General features: G+C 38.1%; 1 protein-coding gene across 1 annotated transcript in view; it reads right to left on the reverse strand.

Moving 5' to 3' along the window:
- Nucleotides 1-9,155, reverse strand: part of LOC103806538 (estrogen-related receptor gamma) — a gene marked incomplete at its 3' end in the record, with an annotated part of 77,244 nt that extends 68,089 nt beyond the window's left edge. The window contains exon 1 of the mRNA XM_009079244.1: nucleotides 8,741-9,155. Within this exon, the coding sequence (XP_009077492.1) occupies nucleotides 8,741-9,143 (403 nt within the window). The remainder of the gene's footprint in view (nucleotides 1-8,740) is intronic.
- Between the last annotated feature and the right edge of the window lie 1,854 nt (nucleotides 9,156-11,009).

Genomic DNA, 11,009 nt, shown 5'->3' on the forward strand with positions numbered 1-11,009 from the left:
TAAGTTGAGTTTGCCCAGTCCTGTCAACAGCTGGAGAGGTAGCTGTGTTATACAGCAAACAAAATCAACATGGCAGCTGTGGGTCTTTAAACTGGGCTGACAAGAATGATCGAGCAATTTATAATATCTCCTGGCTGGTTTTCAGAAAGAACTGGGCTCTGATTACTTATTTCAGAGTCTTTTGTACAATTAGTTTGCAGGCAATATCATTTTCTCACTTACTACTTAATAGAATCGTGCAGCTAGCTGGCTGATAGAGTAACAACAAATATGTAAAACTCCGCCTGAAGTGCCAGGGGATAATTTGTATATTCCTTTCAGTAGCGTAATGGACTTTTACAGTTTGGTAGTTAAAGGGCTGAGTAATGTAAATTAGTATGATACTTGAAAATAAAAATATATGTCAAATCTTCAGACCCCAAACATATTGCCCTGTGCTATAATAATACAACAGGATTTATGTCAGCCTGTGTCCCCCTTTTCTCTCCTCATGTACTGAGGAATGTTTATTGAAAATCAGTTCCTTTTTCTACTAATTTGCTAAATTTTATTATCCCAATCAAAAGATGAGAAAATACTTCTAATACACTGTGCCCATCAAGAACAACTGACTCACTAAAATTGTGATGCCATTTGATCCTGAGATGGCAGGTGAACCACTAAACCTTAGGCTGCATAACCAGCTCTCTGATTTTACATGCTTCAGACTGTCATCTTTACACACAGCTCGAGGATAAGGTCCCTTTTTTTTTTTGCCTCACAGATGAGGTTTGGATGTTACCCGAATATGATGTGGAGATGCACTACAATTTTAATGGTACACAAACTTACTCAATGGCTTTACAAGTCAGGCAACTGACTGAACTTAGCCAAGGTGCTCAAAACCATTTTGGCCACTTCTTGCACAGAATTGACAGTGACATTAAAGGTAACAGAAGAAAAGCGGCAAAAACGATGACAAAGAAGAGGCCACTGAAAGCACTGGGCCTTATGCCTTGGCACAAGTTACTGCCATCAGCTGTTACAACTTTAGAACCTCACAGATATCAAGAGTGAGATGCTGGCTCTAGACACTGGATCTGATCTGTGGGACAGAGATCTGTGTCAAGACTGGTTGTCCCCAGGCTACCCATCTCCTAGAGCTGGAAGTTGGTGATGGGCAGATGAGTGAAGCCCCCATAATCCTGAGGAGATGGTTAATGACTTGCTATGCATATTGCAGGCTCACAAGTCCATGGGCCCTAATGAGATACACCCCACAATAATGAGGGAACTGTCAAAAGAACTTGCTAAACCACTCACAATCATCTACCAGCAGTCCTGAATAACTGGAGAAGTTCTGGCTAACGGGAAATCAGCAAATGTGACACCCATCTATAAGAAGGGTCGGAAGGAGGATCCATGGAACTACAGGCCTGTAAGTCTACCCTGAGGTCCAGGCAAGGTCACGGAGGAGATCATTCTGAGTGGCATCACATGGCACATGCAGGGCAACTAGGGGATCAAATCCAACCAACATAGAAAAAAAACTGAGGGAAATTAATTATTTCTTCAGTGCAATACTTTTATCCTATAATCAGTGCATGAAACTCTATTTTGATATCTCTATTTATATTCAATAATGCTTTTTCTCGCCAAATTTCTTTTTGTAACTCTCTGTAACTTAATACCTTTTATTTTGCCAAAAACTTATATTTAAAAAGCAAGAATTCTCATTATTATCTATAGAGACTATTGCATCACTGAATTCAAGTCCTTCTGCAGTAAGGATTACCCCAGGTACCACCTTCATGCACTGTTTTCCTGGGTGACAGACCAAAAGAAATACACCTGCTTGTCTGTGAGTTGGTATGCATGAAAACTCTGATTCCAGCCATAGGTCTTCTGGGAATTAATAAAAGGAAGTCTTAGAAAGAAAGACTGAGGAGGAGGAAGGAAAATCTAAATCATCACAGAGAGTGAATTACGGTATGTTAGGTCATACCTTGATACATATGTAAAGCAGAAGAGAATAGTTCCTTAGAAACTGAGAAGTAGGTGCTCTTGGAAATAAAGAGGAACAGTCTAACTTAGGAAAAGAAGGATAGAGGAAAAATTCCCAAATGAATTTACAAATCTATTTGATGTTTATAGATGTTAGTGAAGCTGAACTGAGGAGAGCAAAAATATTTTCTCTCAGGTGAAAGTTTCAGTTCTTCCAGTCTCTGTTCCTTACTTTGCAGTCAGAACCCAGCTGAATTTAAGTATGAGTAAATATTTTCACATGTAAAAGAACTTATATTGATAAGGTTTCAGAAATTGGGTCAGTTTGCAATGAGGTTGGATTTGAACCCAACTGAATCCAGTTTTGGCTGACAAATCCTCAGATGCATCCACCTGATACTGTGGACAGCTCTACAAATTATAGATCTATGAATTCTCCTACTGGTCTTCTGGAGCTGATTAAGCCTAAAGTTGACTGTATTCTCAATTTTTCACCCAGATGACTTCAGAAACAATACTTCACACACAGAGTTACAGAACATTTAAAACTTTGGTCCCTAAATGCCTCAAATATTTTTTAAGATGACAGGACCATGTGTGGAGGACTATGCTTCATCTCTATTGCTTATGTTGCCTTTTCTGTTAGAATAGGAAATTCAGGAGAAGCAGCTAGTTTTTAAATAACTCTACAGTGCAATATGGTATTTTTACAGAGGGACACAGTCAGTACATTTTAAATGAAATCCCTAAGTTGAGTTGCTTTAAAGAAATCAGTGTACTATCTTACTGAACTATAACATACTCAGAACTTGTAAAATATTTTTTTAAGTTTAGTTTATTCCTAGAAAGCAACATGGAATATAAAGCAAAAATATAAAGGCAATGCTGGTTGGCCTGACTGCATGATATTTTTGCATCAGCCTCTAACTTCGGGTAGATGGGTTTCCAGCATCATAAAAAACCAGCATAATTTTCAGTATGAGGCTGTTATTAGGGGGTGTTGAACCTGTAAGGGCTGGAGTGAACTTCTTTATCGTCAACAGAAATGAAGGACATTTGGGTCACCTTTAGAGAGAATCGACACTCTGAAGACACAGATGGAACTGATCCCCTGCCATCTGGGAGTCACTGAAGAGCTGTTCAAGTCCAAGACTGAACCATCTACATTTGGTCCCTACTGGTATTTTATCTAGGTCAATTTTGATACATTCTACCAAGGCATGGAAAAATGTCAGTTTGTTTGTGAGCACATAGAACATTTCGGTCTGTAAAGTTGCAAACCAAGTTACTTTCACAGCAGTAACAAAAAGGTCATTAAGAAAGTTATAGAAACATTAAAATAAATCACTTGCTAGCTGCGACTCACAAGTCTCTAGTTTCAAACTAGACAGGGCTTCGTAAGAGGGCTGGAGGCTTTCAGGGATGTTTGTAACAAATACAGATCCAGACCTAATTAAAATGGCATTGATACACACTACTGTACCAGCACTATTTGTAAATCACATCTCTTTCTCAGCATTTCTGACGGGTTCAAAATAGCCACTCACTAATCAAGATAGTCATTCTTATTCCTAAATAATCTAAATGCTTCATGTAATTTTCAAGGTTGTAAGGAAAGCAGAGATAGTAAAAAAGACAGAACAATCTGTATACTTTTAAACTTCTCTCTGGTTCTCAGATTTCAGTGTGTTTATATTTTATTGTCTCATCTTGTTTGGCTGCCATAGCTACGCAATGACATTATGACAGAATTAAAAGATGTGTTGGAAGGAATTAAAAATACTTGCTTTCAAGTGTGGTTGGCCCACAGGCACAGACAAATCAGGGGAAGATATCTATCACTGCTTACTTAAAATATTCTTTGAAATAAATGCTGATGCACAGACTTTCACTTACATAAGGAAGGTGAATGATTTAATCAGGTAATGATGGATTCGGGTGACATTTAGTGTTAGGTTCACTGGAGGGCTGCCATCTTTGCACCAGAGCCAAGGTCCACAGGCTAGTGCACTAAGATGTAAGCCTCCACCCTATCCTTGTATAAAACAACAATAATCTTAGCTACCAGCAAAGATGCTGAAAAGCCATACAATCTTGCTTTAATTTGCTTTCACTTCCTCCACAGAAGGTATATAGTCAACTTTCAGAGTTGCACAGTGGCCTTTAGAAACCACTTTGGTCATGTGCAACTTTGAATCAAACTTTATCTTGCCTTATCTGAAGGTACATAGCTAGTTCTAACTTTCCTGATCTAAAAAAAAAAAGTATTTACTGTTAAGTATTTGTACATTCACAGATCAAATTGGCTCAGTAATGGGTCAACACTCTAAAGAGGGTTGAAAAACCTGAACACTTGAGGGATTAAAACCAATTCTGAATAACTAAAAACGTGAACACTTGGTCTAGTTCATATAATGACCAAAAAGACAAAAATATTTCAAGGATAAATATTTTTTGTTTGTATTAGGAGGCATGCACAGGCAACAGCTCACAGGGATGAAGCTCTGAAGTGAGTCCGTGAGGGTATGATTGCAGGCCTTCTTACCAACTATTGTTATACTGACTCTGCATATAAACAGAAGATTGCCACCTCAATACTGTTCATCCAACATATGAACAAAAAATCTTACAGTCCAAGAACTGCAGGGACTACTGAATGCAAAATATTTGAAGTTTTGTGAGGAAAATTCAAACACTATCCAAGGAAATAATAAGTAAGTTCTGAGACTTTTGCAACAAGCCTTACGAGGAAGGCAGCATATCAATACATAGGCTTTACACTCTGTCTTTTCATGCTAGTTTAATGAGTCCAAAGACAACAGTCCTGACAATTTGGAAGGAGGAGGGAAGAAAGTTTCCTAGCTGCAGGCAATTATTTTAGAGAGATAAGCACAAAAATAAAAAACACTAATAAACTATCTTTGAAACTCTAATTCCTATCATCCTTCTACTAAAAGCATACCACTTCAATCCACTTGCTGAGATGTTTAAGTTATTGGCACTGAGTAATTACATATTATTAATTTAAAATGTGTACTTACTAGTCTTTATGATAACTGAGCAAATAAAAATTATGATAAATATATTTACACTAAATATTCACTACAAAATATCTAGCAAGCACAAGACCTCTGTGCTGAGCACAAGACTTTGCACCCAGCTGACAAATGAAAATTCTTTTTTCCCCTCTTTCTTTTAATGAAAGCTTGGAGTTTTCAAGATACCACAGTGCACAGCAAAAACTGTGAAGAGACCCTAAAAATCAATGGACCTGTAACTATTTTTAGATGTTGCTATTTTCTACTATGCTTGATGCTAAGCCAATTTTGGGGAGATTTGGCTGTGTGTGTATTTCTGTGAGACATTTGCAATCAGCCACCATGTAAATTATCCCAGAAGCAAACTGAGAGCTGCAGCTGAGTGAGTGCTAGGCTGAGCAGAGAGAACATCCAGTTCTCCCATCCCTTGTATGTCACAAAAGGGGCAGAACATCACTGGATTCTACTATTACCTAATAAGACACTGGTTTTATATATTGAGGTCTTTTTTTAGTGAGTTTTGTTCTGGGGTTTTTTTAGCCAGGCGATTTCTTGCTGCTACTTTTTTCTAATATTATTGATTTTTATCGTAATTATGCATACTTTACCACAACCCCAAACATATTTCTGTGCTATGTTAAAAACATATATTAAAAAAAGGCAGAATTACTCCTTCTTATAATTCAAAACAAGGTTCACGTAATTTCTTAACTTTTAAGGAAATTAGCAGGGATTGCATGAGGCAGGAAGAAGAGGATAAAGCCATCAGCCAGGAACGGATGCTTTTTAGACTAAATTGCTGAATTTAAGAAGGAATGACAATCTCCATTAGCCTTTAAAACAGGTGCATACTCTACATTAGAGTGATATTCACCTTGCGTAGGGGCTACTAGGTATTCTGTAACGCACTTCACTTCTGTCTTACGTCAAATGCTGGTGGTGTACAGATACTGTGTTGGTTGTCCGAGCAGCTGCCTGTGGCCTTCCCCTACTGAGATTTCAAGAGGCTCCTTTGAAATAGAAAGAATGGAAAGACTCCCATTGACTCACTGGAAAGGACATCAGGGCCTGACGTGAACACAAGATGTTCTTCATAATCTAACTTTATCAGCTCAGCCTTTCTCTCACTGAAGTCAGGGCAGTTGTGCTCATGACTTCAAAAGGAGTAGCACTTAGGATCTGCAAGTCTGAGTTAATTTAGTAACTGATGAATGAGGAACAAGAAAGGTTTGGGAAGTCAAACATTCTTTTTCACTGAATCTATAATTAAGTACCCATCACAATTAAGTTATTAGGATTTAAAATAAACAATTCTTTGAGCCAAGACGTGTTATCCTTACATATGCACAGTTACATTATTTGATTCTTTGGACAGTCTGGTTTTCTATTCTGTATTTATATACCTATTCTGGTTTATTTCTATTTTCCTGCTTTCTTATTTGCAGTTATGCAGCAATCAACTTATTTTAAAAATAAGCAGAGAAAGGAGGTGATATGAACAAGGAAGTGAATGGTACAGGGAAGAGTGACCTCCATAACACTGGGACTAAACTCTATCAATTAGAGCAAAAATATTTCTGGGGAATTATTCTTCATGCAAGCGTAAAGGTAGAATTTGCCCATTCAAAACATGAGGAAGCACCTTTTTCTAATATACTTTTAGTCACCTACCACAATCCATGGTTTGATTCACCGAAGTAAGTAGCTCCCATTATTTTGGATGGTATGTGAAAACTCTCAGTAGTTGTGCCAGTTTAGTCAGCACCATTACTGAAGATGCTGCCATGACACTATGATGGTAACATACTTCCTATTCTTAGTTTCTTCATTATTGCTTTTCCATTCGATGCTTGGTTTTGCCTTACTGCATTTTTTTTTGTCTTCACAGCACTGTCACCTGCTGATGCAGCTAGTGCTCTAACCATACTGAGACTTTTTGCACAGCTGCCAGTTCTAACTTGAGCTACAGGGCCAAGTCCAGGCTGCTAATCTGGAGAATGACGTCCCTGTCTTGTGCTTCCATGCCCAGAAACTTGCTGTTTGTGGTGCGGTGTAAAATTGCAGGTTACCTATTACTGCCAGAAGTCAACACTGCAATCCGTTAACATTTCTGTGGCATTTTTTTCATGCTCAAAATGCAACTAAAATAATCATGCATCAATTCAGTCCTGTAGGACAGCTATTACACAACATTTAAGTACCATTAATAAAAGCAAGAGTTGCTAGTTGAAATTGGTGCTCAAAGTTTAGTGACCACCAAATACAAATTGCTTCAGTGGAAACATCTTTTGAGCTTTTCTGAAAACATTCTTGAGGTCAAGCAAAATCACCTACCTCTTTTTTTTTTATACTGTTTCTGCATATGTGCTCATTTTATGTATTAACCCAGGCCACTAGGAATCTTCACAGGTATCTTTGTTTACTGGTTGCAAACAGTGTGACATTCAGTTCCATTAGAACAACTGAAGTCTAATGTTTCTTTATAGTGGCTGTATGGCCATCATAAAATGGGTACTTCATGCTGGTAAAAGGTCCAAATCTCCCCAGCAGTAAAATGGATAAGAGAAGAACAAATTGGCCATTGTCTCCACAATGGAATAATTAAAATATCGTTCATTATTTTCCTTATTAATTTTATATCCAAATACAGAAGTACTATATTTAAGAAATCGTGACCAAATGCTTCAAATTTGGGTGATGTGAAATTACAATCTGAAGTTCACTTTATGCTCATTTGTAAAAAGAAAAGTCTATCACTAGATAGCATTGTCTTTCCTGAGAATTCCAGGTGCTCAACATCTAAGAAAATCAAGCAGGTTTTATTGAGGAGCTTAAATTTGGACTTAGCAACCTAATTTTAGTCTCTGAAGTCTGAATTTAATTTAATGTGACACTATATTCCTGTACAGGCCAAGCTTGGCCTCATGTTCTTTAAATAAAGCACCTTCAATTTTACTTGAAAGGATGATATCTAAATCAAAGTAGAAGGTTATTTTGTCTCCATAGGTTCTGAAGCTAGAAGAAGCAGTCATGCAAATTATCCCATTCGTACTAATTTATGCCAAAATATGTGGCATATTTGTAACAGGCATCAAGAGCAGATTAGTACAAAGTACTGATCAGAGACTAAAAGTTGCCAACTTACTCTCCTTAGAATGTGATCTTACAGTTAGTTTTTTGAACCCATTTAAGGCCACTGTATATTGTGGGTCAAAGACCAGGTATTAATACACTGATATACACAAAGCACTACACCATCACATTTTGTGCCAATTTTAAATGCACTGGTGCTCTAACAAAAAATAAACTGGATTTCTGTAACAATTTAAGTAGGGCAATGGTGTAACTAGGAGCAAAACAGAAGCATGATCCCTGGGTGCTAGCCACAAGGTATGTTCAAGAGGCATCCATGACAATGTTCAGAAAACATTTCACTTTCTTTGCAACAATTGTTTAAGGGAATCCATGAGAAACTCATACAGAAAACAAATCTGAATGTGCACTGGAGAGCTTCAGAGTTTTTGTATTGTTCAGAATCAAAATAAACATGGCAGTGGGCTCAACATGACAGACAGAAAAGCCCCAAAGGGGCTTTTTCATGACCAAACAGTATGAAGAATGCAAAGGTACAGTCTGAAGTCCTAACAGGGTTCAGGCAAAGACTCTAAGTTTTAATTTTGAGCAAAAGGAAAAAAAAGGAAGTTTAAAGAATAACCAACCTTGAATTGTCCTCTTGAAGAAAGCCTTGCAGGCCTCGCAGGAAGCCACTCCATAGTGGTACCCTGATGCAATGTCACCACACACCAAACACAGTCTTTTGGGCATCGAGTTCAGCATATATTCACACTTGGTCTGTGAATCTTCAGCGATGGTACTGGAGCAGTCATCATACCGTTTCCTGACCGGCCCGTTGCCCCCAAGCCCTGTGGCTGAAGGGTAGAGGGGAGGTGAGTCCAGCCCGTTCTGATGTCCATTCATGGTGGAACTGTAGCTCCCACTGGCGTCTGAGGAGCCACCGGGGCTGTGGTGGTTGATGCTGTCCGTCAGAGAGGCAGGGCTCGACGGTTCCGTCTTGATGTACGACGAACAGCTAGAATCAATGTGTCGATCTTTGCTTGACATTCTGCAGAGAAGCCTGTAGTGGGGAGAGAGAGAAAGAAGAATCTGTGTATTAAAGGCAGTGCTCTTTAAGGCTGCTCTGGAAGGGTTAGGGACTGCACATCATTCATTCATTAGTCAATACTTCTTGTTCTACATGAAGGTAATCAGCATAAGGGCATGACAGAGCTTTGTCAAAGCTCCAGACAGGCAGTAAACAAAAACTTTAAAGAGACCAAATCCGTCTGTTGTCCCCTACACCTGCCCTCTAGGCTATGTGTCAACCTCACATCAACTCTAAATTCTGAACTTGTCATCTAGCAAGCCAAGAAATTTAAAAATCCTATTAGATGATTTAGGTATTAAATGTCTTCATTTTTCCATCTATACTTTCTTTCTGTAAATTCCATCATTATCAGAAACAAATATTTCCAAGTTTCATCACATAAATGATCTGCTCTGTAATTAATATTTGTCAAGACACTTGACTAAAACGTGTGTCCACCATCTATTGATCTGATCCCGGAATTGAAGAGCAAGTCTCTTGCAATCTTTTTTTCCCTTTATTAATATTGCTTTATTATAGATACTGCTATTTAGTAACAGAGTAGCACATCAACTGGAAACTCTTAACAAATAATTAAGGCCAGACTCCATTTTCACAAAATCTAAGTGAAATGATTCATCAGCTCTGGCTGCAATTACTTTCTAGCCATTATCCTCAGACTAACCAGTAATAACTATGCCACTACCCCATATATCTGCAGCTCTATAGGATCTGACATTTTACGGGTTCCATTCTCAGATTAGAAAAAGGTATTAGAGGAAATTTTACATACAAGTTTTGTCTTTCAGAAGGTGAGATTCTGTCTATGGGGAGGACAGAGGGAGAAATCTTCTTTGTATACTTCCATCCCAAGTTTTTTTATTATTTTAAAATACATTTTAGGGTGAACAAAGGTCAAAAATAATAATTAGAAAGTTCCAAATCAGAAACTATCTTCATTTACTCCAGCTGTGATTATGAGATCACAGTAGTGAATGGCCTATCTAGCATTTTCCTGACAGTATTCTCAGAAGCTGCCGAAGTACAATTGACAGCTATGAGCATTTCTCTAAAAACATTTAAAAAACTACCCCACAAGGCCATCCAACTGAAGCAATAGATTCATGCTTTCAAGGCAAATGTATGGGTCTGGACAATTTGACTGACCTAACTTTCTAAAATAATTTTTGAGATCTTGTCTTCACTTTTCCACCTCTTTACATTTAAAAATAAAAAAATTAAAACAAATTTCTACTTCAAGATCTGGAAGTAAATTCACCAATGGAAAACAGAAATCCAAAGGGGGTTTTCAATGGGGGTAACTGAGATCAAAGCCTGACCCTTCATTCAAGATACCTGCTTAGGATGAGATTCACCATAAAAATCAGTGCCCCATAGATCTTATTTAGGAACTCTCAGTTGTTGTGAGTTTTACTGTAAAATTCTATTGAAAACAAACACGTGAATTTGGAAAACAGCCAGATTAATATACAGAAATGTTACCTTCTACACTTAAAATCAGTGCTTATCTGGGGAGGTGGAAGGAACAAGCTATCTGGTGTCAGCAAATAAACCAAGGAAATTGGAAGGTTAAAGCCGTGAAAATATCTTATTACACTGGACCACCTGCTTGTGTTGTCCTATCCTCAGGAACTGGAAGGGGGGAAATCCCCTTGCCAGCCTGCAGTAGCATGTGCCTTTTCTTCTGCATCTGCTGCCTTGTAGCCGTCACTGTTAATGAGTGCTGTAATTAATAGATAGCTCTCTCCTGTCTTTCTACTTGCACTCTGGGCTAAGCACTTTTCTCAAGTCAACGTTTGAAAGAAAGCAGGTCGGCACTGACT

The sequence above is a fragment of the Acanthisitta chloris genome, unplaced genomic scaffold (genome assembly GCF_000695815.1).
Source record: "Acanthisitta chloris isolate BGI_N310 unplaced genomic scaffold, ASM69581v1 scaffold7287, whole genome shotgun sequence".
NCBI lineage: Eukaryota > Metazoa > Chordata > Aves > Passeriformes > Acanthisittidae > Acanthisitta > Acanthisitta chloris.